General features: G+C 36.4%; 1 protein-coding gene across 3 annotated transcripts in view; it reads right to left on the reverse strand.

Moving 5' to 3' along the window:
* MON2 (MON2 homolog, regulator of endosome-to-Golgi trafficking) overlaps nt 1-19,308 on the reverse strand; it is a 73,906-nt gene that overhangs the window by 47,542 nt on the left and 7,056 nt on the right. For all 3 annotated transcript variants that reach the window (XR_008822027.1, XM_056339957.1, XM_056339956.1), the window contains exons 2-7: nt 10,083-10,146; nt 5,771-5,898; nt 4,811-4,942; nt 1,834-1,963; nt 1,190-1,287; nt 392-517 (exon numbers count right to left, since the gene is read on the reverse strand). Coding sequence is in view for 2 of the 3 variants with exons in the window: in XM_056339957.1 (XP_056195932.1) it covers nt 392-517; nt 1,190-1,287; nt 1,834-1,963; nt 4,811-4,942; nt 5,771-5,898; nt 10,083-10,146 (678 nt within the window). In the remaining variant the exon portion in view is untranslated. The remainder of the gene's footprint in view (nt 1-391; nt 518-1,189; nt 1,288-1,833; nt 1,964-4,810; nt 4,943-5,770; nt 5,899-10,082; nt 10,147-19,308) is intronic.

Genomic DNA, 19,308 nt, shown 5'->3' on the forward strand with positions numbered 1-19,308 from the left:
ATAGTCATGATTCTTGCTACTTTGCAAGTGGGGCAAGGTTGTTTTCACAGAAGTAGCAATGCCACAAACTAAGTTACAGAGCTGTCATACATCATGCAAGATAAGAAAATGCATCTTTGCAGGAGATATAAACAGCAAAACAAAAAGTGAAACAGGAGTACAACTTGCTCTACAAAGTGCACAAACACAGGCAAATAAAATGTATGGGAATCAAAAAATGTGGACAAAAAGTACACAGTACTTCTCTATTATAAAAACACAACATGTAAAATCTACAAGTCCTTTTCAAAAAAGTAATTCCTCTTTAATTTAGCATGAGTACTAATGCAGTGTAAATTTTACTATCTATGTGAACAAAAGTCTTCCTGTTTTCCTTGCAAGAACTACTCACTTGTAAAAAGACTTGCGGAAAGTCATTGAGGACTGACTCAAGAAGTTCAAGGCCAAATGTCCGGGTCATTTCTGTCATACCCACAAGCCAGTAGGGAGCATCAGCATTAACTAACTGACAAAGATCCTTAAAGAGAAATACAATAACATTTATACTCTCTGCAATCCTGTACCAGCATAAGTTTTCTGAGCCTACAACAAAATCTCCACACACACACACCCCCCTTGTAATGAGTAATTTTCCAATTTCAATGTAAGGTTTCCTAAAATAAATTATTAAGCAAAAAACTTTTAAATAGAAATTTTAAACTTTGCTGGTATCCTTGTAGCAGTTGTGTTCATTCCTGTTCTTCCTGTTCTCACTGTTCTCAAAAATATCTCAAGACCAGTAAACCTGCTAAATCAAGAAAATTTTTATTGGTGATGACTACAACTACTACTTTTTATTATACACTCAACTTCAATATACAATACCAAGCACAAGAAGCAAGACTGAACTATAGTAGCAGTGTTTGGCTCACGAAAAAAAAGAATCTTTAATTTAATGCAGACAAGCATGCCTAGTTATTATTTAAGATTTATAGTAAAACGCTCTCCTAGGCCACTTTGTCTTCATTTTCCAGCCATTCCCTGGGATACAGGATATCACTGCCAATTACAATAAATGCACATAAGAAAGCCTAAGGCTCTGGTTAAGGGCCTTGTCAATATACTGAGAGAAAATTTTTGAAATTTCTGACAGAGATGTAGAAGCACCCAGTCATAACTGCAAACGTATAAATACATGCTCCCCAACTACCTGAAAAAGCATATATGCATCCTTAGCACATGGCTTCAGTGTACTGACAGATCTTCTGTTACTATTTCCTTGAACTGCAACTGGCTGGTCAATAGTATCTGTGTAAAAATAAAAAACAGTTTTGTGAACAAAGGAACTGTTGAAAATCAAGTACTCATTAAGTGTTCTTACAAAAAGATTCTAGGAGAACACAAAGGTAATTCTTCTGCAACTTATCATGTTGGCAGAAATACACATTAGATTGAATACCAAAGATCATCAATACCAAGCACCTCTTTCCAATTAATGTTCTCTTCAAAATTACTACTGCCACATATTTCACACTCAGTAACCTAAGTTACTTTCACCTTAAATGACACCCTCACCTCAAATTCCTTCACAATACTAACCTGAAAACCAGCTCTCATAGCTTGAAAAAAAATCAGCTTTTATATATTGCTGTACTGACTTGGACTGACACAATGGCTAAGGATTTTGTTTCCTTTGAATACAAGTAAAAATGTAAAAAGACAGTAAAAATTTGAAATATCTGATTTTTTTAAATAATATTTATAGACTTTTTAATACTTCTTTATCTGAAAAAATGTTTCATGTGTGTCTAAAAAAAAGTTAATACAAGCAAGCAGAGTAAAAAGCATACCCACCTTTGTATCGTGCATCTTCAGCAACCACTCTCTCAAATACAACAGTGACTACCTGCCGCACTGTAGCTGCCGCAGTGTTATTTGTGATATTATCTTTTGTGAAGTGCAATCGAAAACAAAGTACAATTGCCTGAAAGGAGAAGACAAAAAAGAAAATACATCACCTTACAATAATATATTTTCAACTTTCAAGCTCAAGACAGCTAGTTGAGGAAAGGTTTCCAATCCGCATTGTCATGTTAAATTTGAAGAACCAGAAAAAGTTTTACAGAGTACCCTGGCCAAAAACCTCTTTAGTAATCCTCCCCAAAGGTAATCTAGAAGCGGTGTTAACTGAAGACATTATGATGTGGCAATAAAACTACAGTCATACAGAGAATACACAGTAATCTACCATGTAAAACAATTTGTATCAATATTAATGTCAAAAGGCCACTAGAATTACACGGTTAATCACAGAACAGTCAGTCAACGCCAAAGCTAAAATGCCATTCCTCTCCTACATTAGATCACAATACCTTCACAACCATGTTGACTCAACTGCTATTATTCCTCTATAAATGTGTATTTTAATGTGACATTGTGTTGGCAGTGACTTAATACTGTTTCCCATTGGATTCCATACTACCTCTAACACATGGTTTAATACTTAATTTTATAATGAATTTTGAAAATTAACATATATATGTGTAGTGAAACCTGTATTTCTTGTTCTTCTGTCCTCATTATGTGTCCTTGCACTTGCATCAACCTCAACCACACCCAGCCATAGCACTATATGCTCTAAGCCATACAAGACTCAGAATTTTCTTTTGCTTGTTTTTCTTGTAAATGATTTGTGGACACCCAGAGACGGTATCTCTGTGTTAGTTTGAAATTTTACAACTCAGTCATATACCTATGGACTTTCAGAAGATACTGCAAGATTCTCTAGGTTGATCTAAAAGCAGTGTCTGTATTAAGGGGCTTTTCAAGATGGTTTACCGGTAATTTTCTTAATTCAAATCAGTCGAGCTGAAGCATACATGCAATATATTTCTGGCTCAAACTGATTTTCTCTAAGAATTTTTCAGCATGGAAAAAACTCCAACTTTCAGAAATTTTTCAGGTGGTGGTGGTGGTGGTGGAATCTTGGTGGGATAAAATGAAACCATTGCATCATTTCACCCATGCCAAGTAATGCTTATATTTGGTTAACTGAAAAACTCTAGTAATGTCAGGCTTTGAACAACACAAAGAAATTTTACATACATGCTCTGTCAGGAATGTTTTTCCCTTAGCCCTGTCAGAGCCTGTCAAAATTTGACTATACATTTCTAAATGTACTAGATTTTAATGTGCACTGAGAAAATTGTTAGAAGTACAGCAATTAGATTCTCCAGTAACTGTATTATGTGAGCATGCTTCTGGATGAGGACACAAGGTAAGAGAAAGCCATGCTGGGAAAGACCTTCCCTATTTGACGCTGCTGTGCTCACATGTTCTTGTGGTTGGTGTCCAAAAGGAGAAAGGTTCTAGACATTAGAGAGATTAACAGATCAAGGATGTTGAAAAAAGTCTTTGGAAGACACACACAAAAAAAGTAAGTGAAGTAGGATGTAGATACCATGAACCTAAGAATAAGGAGGTTAAGAGAGACAGGATATACAGAGGAAGGGAAAGAAGAATTAATGAGCAAAGGGATGAGAAGCAGATAAATGATACATGGAAGGGAAAGGTAATATGGACTTAAAAAGCAATTGTCTTCTTCTAGAGCCTAGATTCAAACTTGATAAAATGACAACACTGCAGGTTGTTAAAGAACATCTGCTACTCAGCTAATGACTGCCAATCCCACTTTCTAAAGTATTTCCATTTTCTTAAAAAATTATGCTTCTGCCCAAGAACACAGAATCTGATCTGGGACAAAAGAAACAAGATAGTGCTGGAGTCTTTTAAAATAATTTGAATACTTAAGTAAATAAAACCTACACCTACTGACAAACCATTCAATCCTTAGCAAGTTTTTATTCTACCATTTATAGGTTTTATTTTCCATTATCTTCCTGCCATCAGCAGACCTTTGTAACTTAGCTTTGATTTCCCTCCCTTAGTTAAATGGATTAATAATGAATTTAACATCCACAAATTTAACCAGCTAAGAAGTTATTTCATTAAAACCGAAGCAAAGACAAATGGAAAACCTTCCACCAGAAAAGAATGCCTTCAAAAAGAGTCTTCAATTCTATTCCCTCTTCCTCTCTTACAATAAAAAAAAAAGGGTGCTTTGATATTAAACCAACACACTGAAGGCAGAGCATAACAGAGACAGCAAATTAGAATGATTTATTTAAAAACAGAAAATCTTTCTTAAAGAGGAAAAAATTATAAAATGTAATCTAGAAGAGGAACTGAAACAGAACTTCACAATTCACAGATGGATAAACAATGTTGCTCCTTCAAAAAGAAATATCTTGCGATGTAAGATTGAAATGGATCAGAAACCTTATTTTTTTCTAGTTGAAACATAATATCCAAAATGGTACATGTTTAAATTATGTAATGAAGTTACTTCAGTTCTGACTGAAAGAGCAATATATCTGGATGGCTTGCTGAAGAGATTTAAGGCAGGGTGGCAGGCAGCTTCTTCTAATATTTGCTTTATTAGTGAGAGCTTACACTGTACTTTGTGCTCTGAATTCAGTTCAAAAATATATATACGACAAATTTAGCATATAAACCAGATAGGCATTAGCCCAGTGCTTTTATTTAAAGTTCCCATTAAGTCAGTATTACTGTGGAGGAACTAAAAAACAGACTGAATAGGAAGCTAAGAGAAATTGTGTCTTCAGTCTAGATAGAGAGACAATAGACATACAATGGAATCAAGAAAGCCCTCATCTCTTCCATTATTTCCAAATGCTTCATGCATAAAATTTCTCCCTGTTTTTCCTCTTGGATATTTTAAGTACTACAGCTGGTGCTAACAAATTCTTACCTTGGACAGTGCTTCATCATGCACAACTGTGTTGGTTGTTAAAAGTACAAGAACTGTCTGGAGCAATTTAAGTTCTTCAAGGCTATTTTCCATCAGTTGCCAAAGCATATTAATAATGTTTCCTGCTGCAGCCTACAAAGAAATATTTTTTTGCCAATAATTAAGTCATTTACATATGGTATATCATGTGCACACACATAAGAACAGCACTGTCACAAATGAGTATCATAACTGAATTTGCCTGTTTGTCTATACCGTAGGATTACACTGAGAACATAAAGCCAACACAAATTTCCCAAAATATTTTTAAAGAATTGACAGCAGAAATCTCTTAATGTGTAGTCCAAATTAAAGTGCATACTTAATTTTCTACTTAGAAATGTAGAAAGACAGTAAAAAGACAGTTTATCCTCAAAATTCATTCATATCAGAGAACAGCGTAATTTTACATTATGCAAGCACAACTGAAGGTATATTTCGATAGTATTATTTTCACCAGCTTCTTAACACACTATATATGCAGTACTGTAATATATCATAACATATACAGATGCAGGAAATGTGCATCCATTTTATCTTATTTTTAAAAGTAAAGTGGAACAAAACCATAATGCATGTTATCACGCAGAGTAAATTTTGTGGGTGCAACTTTAAGAATTTTATTTATCGACGACCATTACATGTTCTCTTCCTGCAGTGTAAGAACACAAACTAAATGAGGTGGTTTGAACTTTCATGGATTTCCTTCTAAAAGTTACTACTGTTGGGTTTTTTTTTTTAATTGTCAGGAAGGTTTCCTTTTCAATTACAATTCTTTAAAGACAGATATGAGTAAAATACTTTGCAGACTACGTTCATTATAATATAAACAGCCTCCTAAAAAAAAGCATTCACCTTCGATTTCGGGCCTGTATTTCCCATACTGAAATATTTATGTATTTATATAAAGATTGATCTTACCTCTGAAACAACTTCATGGGACATGAGCCTCTGTATGGCTGCTAGACACAGCTGAGTGATCTTTGGTTCCTTTGTTCCACAGCCCATTAGAAAAGGCTGAACTACCTCTGAGCTGTTCTCTTTCAGTGCTTTCAAAAAGAGATATGGAAGCAGTCAATGTTTAATACCTTGAAGAATACAATGTAAAATTTGTTAATCATACTTATCAAGAAAAAGCAATCTCCGCTCTTGGAAGTTTGGGATTTATCCTTGCTCCACCGGGAAAAGCCAAGTGAAGACAGACACTGGGCTGCCACAGCTCGCTTACACAATTACCCTGGCTGAGGCACAAATCCCAAGCACCTTCTCACACTCAAGTGACTTTCTCTTTCCAAATCCAAAATATAGAGTTCATGTGGTTAGTAGGAAGCTGTAAGGTTCTACCACCCCAAGCCTCATCTGGCCTTGCAGCAGTGACCAGCGTCAGGCTGGCAGCCTGCTCCTTCTGCTCTGCTTCACCTCAGCACCAAATTCAAAAGCAACACCAAGTATGGCACAGAGACATATACCAAAACAGGCAGCATGAAGGGGAATAGGAAAATGCCACCAACAAAACAGGAGGAGAAAGAGACCGCACTGTTTGTATCCTGGGTACATACACCTGGCTGTGAATTCTTCAACCAGTGTTTTAGCAAGAAAGGGCAGCTTCTTCAGATGAAGCTTTGAGCTTTGTTTCATGAACTTCCCCCTGGCCCAGGAAAAAAGCTTCACAATGATACAACATTCCACGCTGACATTTTTTAAATTTTTTCCCCATAAAAGTAACACTAGACATGTGAGATAAACTCCCTAAAATTAAAAAAGAAAATATTTCTGAAAGACGAAAGGAAAGCATGACTCCGATCAATTAGTGCTTTTCTATTTGCGGGTGTGGTCGTCAATTCATGCAAACTTTTGATTTTAGCTGCTCAGCACCATTTCAGATACTGAAAATTTCCTCACAGTTGAAAGTTCAATGTGTATTCTTACACTGAATATCATACACTGTTTTAGTCCATGTGTAATAAGAGAAATGTATTCATGCAAAAGTTTCACACACATTTTTAATCACAAATCTTACCACAAACAAACAAAAAATATGTTCTCACATAAAAATGCAAACATGATCCGCTTTATTTTTTTTATTGAACAGTTTGGCTCACAAGAGGATTTATTAAGTATCACTACAACTAATTTGGAAAAAAAAAGAAACATCAAGGTAAAAGCTACAAATATGTATTTTAGTGATATTTTTCAACTGAAGCACTAACATGAATAACAAGTTAATTATAGATGCCAAATTTCTATAAGGTAATAGCTCTTACAGGGTGATATTAACACATATGCAGTCCACAGTTTTGTCAAGTCTCTTCAGAGCCAGTACAGGCTCTATGTCCTGTTGCAGAGGCTGACCTTGCACCAAATGCCTAACCAAAACCAATTAAAATGTCAGCATAAATGTGAATGAATACACTGCTTGTTTAACAGGGGTTTTTTACTACCAAGCAAATAAACCTGCTTTTAAAATATACAGTAAATATCATATCCACTGATACTGTTCTCTTATGAAACACTTCATAATTTTCCAATCAAACCCAAAACATTGGCTACTGATTAAGACATGTAATTTAGGCATCTAATTGTCAGTGTCTACATGAGCTAGGTGTCTAAGCTGCCCTAATAGTCTATGAACACCTACAACACCCAGCCAGTAGAAGCTAGAGAGCTCATTTTAACATGGGCACAAAACCTTCTTCACTCATATAAATTTGTGGACTACCATTAAACTCTAACCATTGAGCAGAAAGAAGAAAGCAAAATTTTTAAAAAGATAACACAAGCATTTATACTTAACATCAGATTAATGATAAAGTTCTAAATGGCAAAAATGGCATGAAAGTTAATAAATAACAAGACAAAGACAAATTTAAACCTCTTACTGTATTTTTCCTATAAACTATTAAAAACAATAATCACGCAACAGGATCTATGCAAGGATTTTACTTTATGAAGCTGAAAAATTAGTGTTTCATAGAACTGGTTTGGTAGTGATTATTTTATTAGCTCCAGTCTTAAAATACACAAAAATTTTCTCATATCCAGGTCTGCTTCCATTTTGCTATGAAAACTATGTGAGAATATATTGAAAAAGAAATATATCATAATGAACCACATCAGAAAAGAAGTTTTGAGAAAATAAAACTTACTCCTTCATTCCATTAGCAAGATTATAATTCTAATTTTTTAAAAGAACTTCTAAAAAAAAATATTTATGAATTGCACATTTCAGAGCCATGTGAGAATAATTTCTTACATTTATCTCCTATGATATAAAGCACAAGCTGAGTTCTCTTTTGGAATTATCAAATTCTCATAAATAAATTACAAAGCACATACAGACTTCCAAGAATGAAGACTCTGAAACTGCTCAACTTTTCAAAGAGAAAGAAAGAAGTTAGATCAATGACATCAGAGTTCTGGCAAGTTAAACACATCTCACCAGACTATTAATAAAGATTTATAAGATTTTAAGATTGCATCTATTTTCTTAAAAATAATAATCCTACACAACGTAATGCTTCAAGAAAGCATCAGATCAGCTTATTCAAAACAATCCAATACAGTTGTTCTCATCTAATCTAGTGAAATGACAGTTTACATCAAATTATAAAGAAAAACCATATCCTGAACAAAATATTTAAATTACTAGAATGTCTAGTAGATATTCCTAAATCATCTAGCAGTTAAAAAGTATCTACTTCACTAGATTTCACAATTATGGTAGCCTTTGGCAGCTTTATTATTGCTATACATACTACCTTCTCCTCCAAAAATTTTAAATAACAGAGATCTTGACATTAGCTTATCTACAAGATTAGGTTACAATTGATATCTCAAAAAATAAAAGAATCCATAAATAATTTGGGCTGTTTAATGGCATTATGTTTAAACTGTGGAATGTTAGGATAATGTGCAAGCAAAGTATATGTTCCCCTCTGTTCTGCAGTTTCTTACTGCGAAAAAAATTATTATCCTATTAGCAAAGATTAACTAATTAAAATAACTTTTACGATCTGCTGGTTTTCCAAACCTTGTATCAACAAATCTGCACAGTTTTTTTTGACAAATTAAATACTAACTACAATCTAGTTTAAACCTTCCAAAGGAAAAGTACTTAGAAAATTTGACCAACTGCCAGAAAGTGTTCCCTCAAAACGATACAGACTGCCTATCCAGGCCCAAAATCAATGATCTTTCACATTTCTTTGAGATGAAGATGAAAAACCGATTTTGCAGGATTACAAACTAACTTTCTAAAATATAAAAGTTCTTTACACAGTAACATGCCAAAGAATGTTGACAGCTTCCCAAATGTCTAACTACAGACTTCTCTTGTTCATTTGTGTATTTTCATATAGCTGACATTACCTGGCATAGTTTTCCCACTTATGTCAGCATTCATGACAGCAGTAAAAACAAAGAAAATAAACAAATAAAAAAAGAGGCATTAAAGTGAAATATTGAGGGGTGGGACTGCTACTTCAAATAATTCTAGAAAGGGCCTCCTTACTGATATCTGGTTTACATACCTCAAAACAAGAAATAGTTTTAATCTGTTTCATTTGGACTTTTCAAATAATTTAGCATTTTAAGAATTTTGACTACAGCCGGCACATTCAAATCTGGCCAAAGGCTTTAGTAGCAATTGGCAAGAAGCCATCAATTTACATGATATTTAATAAAGCTGAAGAAAGTCAGAGACACTGTTTTAAGCACGTACAAAGGTGCAACTCACAAGATATCTCCTGTCCCTAAAGGCAATGGTACATCTTAAATTGAATGACCTTGTCTCAGAGTAAGATGGAATTTTGCCTGCCAGGTACAAATCTCCAAAGGCTAGACCCTCACACTAAACACACAGAGGAGGATCGTACTGCAGAACTCCACACAGAGCACTCAGTGACAACTGTGGTGAATGTTGACAGTGAATAAAACATAGATAATTTGGAGTCCAAGTATGTCATGCTGTTTTTCTAAGTGGACAATTACTTTTCCAGAGCCACAACTGAAAACGGAGACCTTCCTCAGCAACGGTATAGCCCTAACATAAAACAGAAGCAGTGTTAAAAATTCTCAGGCTACTGGATTTTTTGCTAGGTGCCCAAAAGTAAAGCATCACTGATACAGCACACACTAGAAGACACATAGGATTATTAGACATATCCGAGACATCTTTTTAACATTTTGATCTGCAACCCTTGTTTATTTTTTGCGTTGCATTGCAAATAATTACCTGCCAAAATATCAGTGTTCCGTGCAGCTATTGTTTTCACTTTTATTATTCCTGATTCAGCAGCCTGGAAGAGAAGAAAATAAGTAGTTCAGATGCTACTTCATACATCAGTATGTGGAAAGAAATAAGAATATTGAAGATAAATAAAAATGCACAGTCTCCGAGCAAAAATGTTTTTGTCATGTTTTCAGTAAGCTGAGCTAATGCAGAAGTGAAATCTTTGTAGCTTCTGGAATTCCTTTCCAGAATTCCACAGAAAGTGGTATATTCTGTGGTTCAGAATTTTTAGAAATCATTATTCTCATTGTATTACTTCCCAGTCCTACGAACACACAGAAAAATCACTAGCAAAACAAAAAACCCTGTTACATACTCTGTAGAATTTCACACTGTGAAACAATTACCATGATATATCATCTGTCACATTCATCAGGTTGAAATTCTGAAGAAACCAAGAACATCAGTAATTACATCAATGCTTAATACTTAACACTTAAGCAATGAAATCTGGTTAATAAACTGGATGTGGTACACAACACTTGACTGAATATCATCGTCGTTCTTCCAGCTGGGTAGCAGTATTTTCCATTCAAAAGCTAACACTCACTAACAACAGGTACCAGAATGAAACCCATTTTCCCATGAATTTTGTCTCCCTTATGCCCTAAACAAATTATCCCAGGTAGTACCATGAAGAAGCCTTCCTAACAATACTCTCTGTTCTTCCTAACATGCCATACAATCCACACGAACAGTTCTTCCCCTTTCCCTGAAAGTACAACCTGACAGACCAACAGCATCCTCCTTCCCGTCCTGCACATCTTCAGCAGGACCCAGGGCTGCAGATGTGCAGGTTGGGAAATGCATGTGTACAGACTGGCTGGGTGACAACCAGGGGCTGCAGAGCTGAGCTGCCCACCAAGGAGATCCCATACTGCCACGAGGGAACAGTAATTCTCTCTTCAATTGTTCACAAACACTTCCCAGCACAGATTACTAGTCATGCTCTCCAATGAAATCAAGCCAAACTGAAAACATAACATTAAGGCTCTGCATTTCAAAATTATGATTTCTGACAATTTTTGTGTATAAAACACAAAAATACATTGCAAATGGAACCTTTCTGGTTTGTAATTCCATTAATACCCTATAAACGTCTGGAAACAAAGAAGTCATGTTCAATACACTGTGCACCAAAATAAACGCAAGAGTTTTTTGCAAGCAATAGGACATAAATTACTGGAAAATATTGTTCTGCTGAATTTGAAAGTACATTTCCCCTTTTATTTCAGCTTTTTATTTCCACACTAAACATTTCTGTTTTTCCTCTAATACTACTATTTAAAGAAGTGTGCCATCACTGTATAAAACAGATTAGAGAAGCAGACAAGCTGTGGCAGCAAAAATATGAAAGTGACGGTACATGAAGTTCTATCAAGTAGCAATATTTCCCCTCCCTCAAAACACTACTCCAACAAGACGTCACCAAAAGTCAAGATGATGATATAAACTCATAATCAAGTATTTTAATTAGCAGTTGATATACGTATTTCTCAAATTAGCTAAATTAGAAATGCAGAACTGAAATTTTGAACTTTTTGGTTGTTTCCGGTTTGTTTGGTTTTCTTTTTTTTAATTTCCAAAAATAACATAGAAAGACTAAACACTGCCATAAAATAATTTAAGTGATTTGTGAAATTCTGGAGAATTATTTAAGCTTTGTTGAACATAATGTTTCCACTTCAAAAATACAGGCAGAATAATATCCACAGTACCTGAACTAACATATAACATGCTCAAATGAGTATAAAGCAACATGCAAATATTATCTTTCACATAATTCAAATGAGGGGTGCCAAACAGTTCTCATTTACATGAATTATGTTAACTTAATGTGTTGAAGTGTCTTACATTTTAAGTTAATCCCCATTCTTCTTCAGTTATAAATTGTCAGATAATTAGGGGGGTCTTGTCACAACAAATTGTTCCTATTAATTAATATGAAGGATTTGTCACAGTCCAACTTCAATTATCTTCAAACTAAACCTCATCACATGTGCTGTCAATCAATTTCTTTCTTGCCAGGAGTGACAAACCCACTCTGAATCAAATATTAAGGCTGCCCACATGCGTGACATTGGCAAACACTGTGCACTCTGCATGAAGAAAGAAAAAATTATTTCCAACATAATGTCTCCTAGTTAATTGTTTCTATGCTAGCTTTGTATAAAATAGCATATATTTTTTTAAAACTAAGGTACAGCTATTTGACTTTTTACAACCACTCTGAACACGACAGATAGGTTTTCTCCATGAGATATAGCAAGTTCTATGATGATCTGCATTATACTACGGTTTCTATTTAGAATCCAAATCCAAAATGTTTACAGTTAAAAACTAATTACACGGCATACCTCATACAGGAAAAAAATCCAACACTCCACTATATATGTAAATAATACCACATATTAACATTTACAAAAAAATAACTTCAGTTCATCTCAAATAACCAACAGAAAAAAACAGACTATAAACAGTTATCTGGCTATTCTGTCTACATCAATATAAAAGTGTATTTGGATTGCATCAACTTAGCAAATTGAAAGAGATGTCAATAGATTTTAAGTTTACCGATTTACGTCAATTACTACAGCACTTTCAGGACACTGCCCCATTAGAAAAAGAACTTCTAGAAACACTAATCAAGGAGATGGTCAGCATCATACTGTGTATCTGTGGGTACAAATATGATAATTTGCTTTCACACAAATACAAGGCACTATGCTTTTAAAGCAGTCACCACTTTTTCAAAAGTGGCATTATCAGTTTCCCTTAGCACCACAGTTAATAGTAGTCTCATGAGCAAGTCAGCTATCTCTATAATCTTAAAAAGAATCAAATACATGTAGTTCCTCTAACATAACAAACCCCAAGTATACTGGAAACCTTCAGTCAATTAGATTTCCTGTTCTGCTACTTTAACAACTGTGAAATGAACTGAAATAAAATGTCTCAAGCACACACTTGCCATTATTGAGGTTTGCTTCATGTTTCTGCTGAAGCAACTACAGCAGCCAGTGTGGGGAGGGGAAATGATTGATGAAAAACAGAAACTGACTCTCAGCGATAGCACATATTCAAGTCAATCTCTTCCAGCACTTTAATTTGGTTTTAATCAGTCAGTCTCACAACAAAATTAAATCGGACTCTCCAGGCTCAAGCACTTAACCCATCATCTTTCTGCTTCCTCAGAACTTACCAAGTATTTGCTGATTACATGAAGATCACCCTTCACAGAAGTCAAAGGCAAAGAGGAAATGCATGTACAAAAATATCAAGACACACATAGTGCAGTTTGAAGTAGACTGAAAACAAGCCTGTGCATGGTATCTACCTGCTGGCCTTGAAGTTCCTCTCCCAAGGTACAGTCTGACAACATTCATAGTTCCACAAGAACCTTACCCTGAAGCTACCTTTTAGACAGAGGCTCTCTGCACAAGAGCGACCCAGCTGTGGAAATTCATAGACACTTTCAAACCCACCTTTAAGGGTTTCTCAGATCCAAACCTCTTCTCCTCCTTACAGATTTCTCAGTCCTCGGTTCAAACAGGGAAGGGCTTCAGCCTTCCTGTCACTGGATGCGCTGTGTGCATCTTTCAAATTTTTGTAAATTTTAATGCTTTTGCAGGGCCAAAAGCAACAACAAGGTAACAGAGTTAAGTAATTTCTGCTCAGGCACTCAGCAAGCAAAGACTTAACCCATCCTCAAGCAGAATCAACATTTTCCAACATCCAAGAGCTGAATTTCTCCACATCATAGTTTTGTGTGCACATATTTAAAGATCTATAACTCATAAATAGCATATGGAGGGATTAGGATAACTGGGGTATGCAATTCTACTAGCTGCTGTTCAGGGTGATGTAAAGGCAAGCCACCCATAGCAGCAGCAGAGTGATAAGCACATCTGAAAGGCACCAGTTTCTCAAACCTGTCTTCCAGGGACACTGTAGAAGCACTCAAACCTAACTGCAGCAGTCTACATTACCAAAAGATACCACTACAGCTAACTCCACTATCAGCTAACTCCACTATCATGGCAGCCCAAGAATGGCCACAAGGAATAATGGCACAGTGTATGCTCAAACATCTAACTATCTAATTACATAGCGGTTTTCTCCTCACAGGCAAAGACATCATGGAACCCCGTTGCAATGCAGATGGATGGGCAAGCTAGGTACCAGAGGGGTCAGCCAGGATGCAATTCAACAGCATGTCAGTTGCTCCACTGTAATCCCTATGGATTTGTTGTTACTCTGGGGTAAACATCAAAGAGCTACCCTTCTTTCACTGAAAAATAACAGCATAGTTGACAATTTTTCATAAGAGAAAGATGACAAAAAATTCTAATCTGGAATCTCTCCTTTACCAGCGACCCTTTTCAGGAAGTGGAAACACCACCCACTGTCTCTGCTGTTTCAGTATTTTTTTTTTTAAGTTTCAAAAAAGGGTTTTTAAACAGGTTTTAAAAAGGATCAACTTGCTGATCCTCGAAACTGGTACCTCAGAATTAGGACCAGAAGTAGCACCTTTTTTTTTTTTTTTTAACAAAAATTATATATACACATAAAGATATTTAATGCAACAACCAGGCACGTGCTCATTTCTAGTAAAGATTGATCTAACATTAAATATTTTGTGTAAACTACTAAAGGTGATAGTACTGTTACCAAAAGTTATTAAAATAGAGAATTTCCACTCCTAGTGCTTTGAATGACCCTTTGTGTTTTGACTGTATTTTGAGAACAAATTGCTATCTCCAGATATACCAAAATTGCTGGTAAGGTTTGCAGCTCTTACTACACAAGCTTTTGATTTCTGTCTTCTAAAAAGAAAAGCATTCAGGAATGCTTTCAGGAATGATGGTCTCTGTTGGCATTTACATTACACTGTTTGCTAACCTTTTACCAAGATTAGATGAGAGTAATATTTGTCATCTATGGTCACTTCCATATCTATTATGGGAAACAAAAAGAGCATTTTTTTTTCTATTCATCATTATCTGTCTTTCCAACTGGAACACTAACCCTACACCCAATAGTTTAGATAAGAGATCCTCCTGTCTAAAAGTACAGTTTCACTTCATTGTTATTCTGGCTTGCTTTGCAAAATCACATTCTCGACCATTACTGTACTGCTAAACTATTATTTGGAAAAGGACATACTCACAAAAAGCTCCACACTAAATCAGCCTCATGAAAGCACCCAAGTATACCACATTTGTGTGAGAAAGCACTGTACTTGCCTTCTGCATTTTTATCTTCCTCCCCAGGAGTACAATCCCTACTCAACCCCTTCTCTTTTATATATGCTCATTCTACCTGTAATTTAAACTGGTGAAATGCCAGTTGTGTTCTGACAGCACTGTGCACTCTCAGGGATCTATTATATTGAATGATTTAATGTATCTGGATTACAGCTTGCTCACATGCTACTGGCTTGGAGCAAGGCCTACCAGCAGAGTCTCTGGGAATGGAGCACCATAAAGGCAGATAAAGGCAGGGAGTATGTGAACCAGGTACTTAATGTCAACTGGACACATACAAGCCCACACACCCAAGGGCCAATGCCATTGAAAGGACAACCTCTACCTGGGTCACAGTGACTTGGGAAGGTTATTGATGACTGGGGAGAGGTAAATGCTACACACATCTCCAGAGTGGGCTGAGAAGAGCTTTCAAGACACTACAGGACAGTCAGTTACACATCACTAATTGGTAAGGTTACAGAACAAATCCTTCTGGAAACCATCGTCTAGACACATGCAGGACAAGATGATTAGGAATAGCCAACACTAATTTAGCATGAGCCTCACCAACCCAACTGCCTTACTGCCTTCTACAAGGAGATGATGGGCTGTGTGTGGCTAAGGGGAGAGCACTACATATTTTATACCTTGACTAGAGCAAATGCCATCTCCAGTTGTATCCTTATAATCAAATTGGTGAGATACAGACAACTGGAGAGTAAAGTGGGTAAAGATTGGCTCAAAGGGTCATTACAAATGGTATGAAGTCCAGCTGGTAACCAGTCACTAGTAGTGCTTCTCAGGGGTGGATACTAGGGCTAATACCATTTAACATCTTTAACGTTATTAGCAGCCTGGATAAAGGCATAGAGTCTGCAGACAAATGCAACATACTTGGGGGGTGCATATTCAGAGGAACCCAGATAGGCTGATTGTTGGAAGAAGGGTTCACTGGAGTCAAGAAGACGCTCAATGAGTTATGCATCTTGCTCAACTTTATTAGTTTCTAACACTACTTATATAGAACCGATACACATGCATATCTGTAAAGCAGAAATATAATTGGTTAGTAGTCTCTAAACACGCGCGATTCTCACACCCCTAATTATCATCACTAAAATAAGTGTTCTATCCATGTAGCTAATTGTGTTGCTGTGCTTCAGCCTTGTAGTTTGTTACTCCCTATTTTCCCATACTGGTCCCCATCTTTCTTGGCCCTGCACCTGCTTTCCCAGCAGCTGTAGCTTGTTACAGCCACGGCCTGTTGGCACAACATAATTACTCGGTCTCAGGATTCAAGAACAGCTCAAGGCTACCTTTCTTATTGTCTCCAGCACAGCAACTTCAGTACAATTCTGATTACAGACCTATTCTAATACCAGGCCTGGATTGTGCAGATCTTCAGAGATTCTAAGGCCGTGCTTCTGCAGCCATTCTTCTACAGCTGATAAATGGGCTGGTAGGCACCTCACGGAGTTCAACAAAGGCCAATGCAAAGTCCAGCCCTGTGCACCAGTACAGGCTGGGGGCAGCCAGCAAAGCAGCCTTACAGAAAATGACCCAGGGTCCTGGTGGACAACAAAATGGAACCAAAAGCCAGCAGTGAGCCCTTGTAACAAAGGTGGTCAACTGCATGCTGGGCTGCATTAGCAAGAACACAGGCAGCAGGTTGAGGGAAGGGAGTCCTTCCTGCTCTTTGGCTCTTGTGGGACTGCTGCTGGAGTAAAATGTCTAGTTTTAGCCTCCCCAGCACAAGAAAGCCATTGACATGTTGGGGCAAGTCCAGTGGAAGTCTACTAAGACAGTTAGGAGATGGAGAACAACGGATAAGGAGATGCTGTAAGAGCTGCATTTGTTCAGTCTGAAGAAGACAAGACTAAAGGGAAGGCTTGTTAATGTCCACAGTTTCCTAAAGGAAGGCTGTGGTGAAGGTGAAGCAGTTGGCAATCACTCTTCAGATGTGTGCTCCACACTGAATATATGCACAAGTAGAGAAAGAAAGCAGGGAACACTGACAGCAATAATGCTCCTTTCAAATCACTTCATATACTGCAATTCCGCACAAGCTTCTTACTGTGATTTTTCTTCCACAGAATCTTAGTAAACACAGTAAAATAGTACTAATTTTCCTATAAATTAAGAATTGTATTTTGGTAAACCACCTTTCACTATCACAAAACCCTCAATACAAAACCAGCTACAGTTTTCCAGTTTTTTTACATTTGGAATATGTGATTTACGTGAACTGTTGAATAGCCTGATTAACTTTTTTTTTTCTTTTTAAATAAATAAATTAATATATTTGCTGGTTTTCTTTGTATAACCTTTATTTATCATATGAAGACAAGAAACGGCAAACAGGCCATCAGTCTCTATTCATATACAAAGTTGCTTCTTCACCTGTTCAGACTTTATCTGAGACAGAAGCAAAATTGTTCTGGTTTATTCTACATAATGTTCTACTTGAGCTCGGTGAAGGAAATAAATAGTGTACATTTCTGATTCCAGCAACAGGCACAACAACAGTTGAAGACACCAAGTTAATTCTGGCTAGACTTGACTCTGCTCAAGGATGGTGCCATTCTCAATGGCCAGAGCAACTATGCTCTGAGAAAAAATTAAACCATTAACCAATTCTATTATACACTTTCTCCACCGATTTAAGATTAATGATATAGCAGGGTTTGGGTTTTATTTTTTAAAACCACACTATCTTGTTCATTTCCAGCTTTAGTGCGACTATGTTAGTTGTCCTCATATTAAAACTGCTCTTTCACTTGACAGGAGCGACTGCTCCTCTGGTCCGTTAATCCTCTGAAATTGTCAGTTTGCAGTATCAGCAGCCAATTCAGAATCCTGAAGGTTAATCATCAGTAATGCCAGGAGAGGTGCCAGTGTTATCTAAATTGCTTCAGAACTGTTGCCTCTGGAGGTACCTCACTCGATGTGAATGTGGAGGTATAGATAATGAAATACAAATATTTAATATCAAGAGTTTTCTTCTGACAATCAAAGCATTATACCTCAGCTGGAAAAACCATCACATATAAATCAACAGAACAAATTAGAATGAATTAACATAAACCAACTAATTACTGAACAGCATCAATATAGACAGAAAGAAAAAAAGCTAACAAAGACTTGATACAGAAGAATTAGCAACAAATTCTTAATTTACACTCTTCCACAGTCAGACAGAATCAGGATGTACCCTCTATTTTGTATTATATTATGTATGCTATATTCATACATTATATTTATATATATATATAAAAAATCTATTCTACGGATATCCTGAGAGAGCGCGTGTCTACCATTAATGGATTTCTGAGTGATCTGTCAAGTACAACACAACTGATTATAAACCATGGAAATAGAGAACTTGAATTTTCATTACATACTTTTGTCACAACAATCATCATTCTACAATAAAATAAAACCCAACACCCTGTTCCAGAGCTTTAAGCGATTTACACTTGAAGATCAAACTAATTTTGCCTTCACCTTGTTGATCAGAACAGATGGGACCATGGAACTCCTAAGGCTTTGCCATAAATACTATACTCAGAGTCACACAGTCTGAGACAGCAGCGCCAGGGGCATGGTAAAAAGAAACAAGAGACAACAGTTTGGGTACTAGTTAAGAATAGGAGTCGCCAAGAATTTCCAGCTTCTGCTACAGCTTTCCTGTATAATCTTCAGGAAGTCATAGGAGACAGGTAGTGATTAAATCAGAGCTTGAGATGCACACATTTACATATTTTGACTCCCTTTACAATGCAGATCTAGTCTCTACTGAATGCTCCTTAATTCTTAAAGCGCCTCCTCAAGCTAACTCAACTGACCCACTACCAGGGGCTCAATACCGAGGTCTAAGCTTAGGCCTTCGTATCCAAGACAACATGCAGGCAGCAGAAGAC

The sequence above is a fragment of the Falco biarmicus genome, chromosome 5 (genome assembly GCF_023638135.1).
Source record: "Falco biarmicus isolate bFalBia1 chromosome 5, bFalBia1.pri, whole genome shotgun sequence".
Classification (NCBI taxonomy): Eukaryota; Metazoa; Chordata; class Aves; order Falconiformes; family Falconidae; genus Falco; species Falco biarmicus.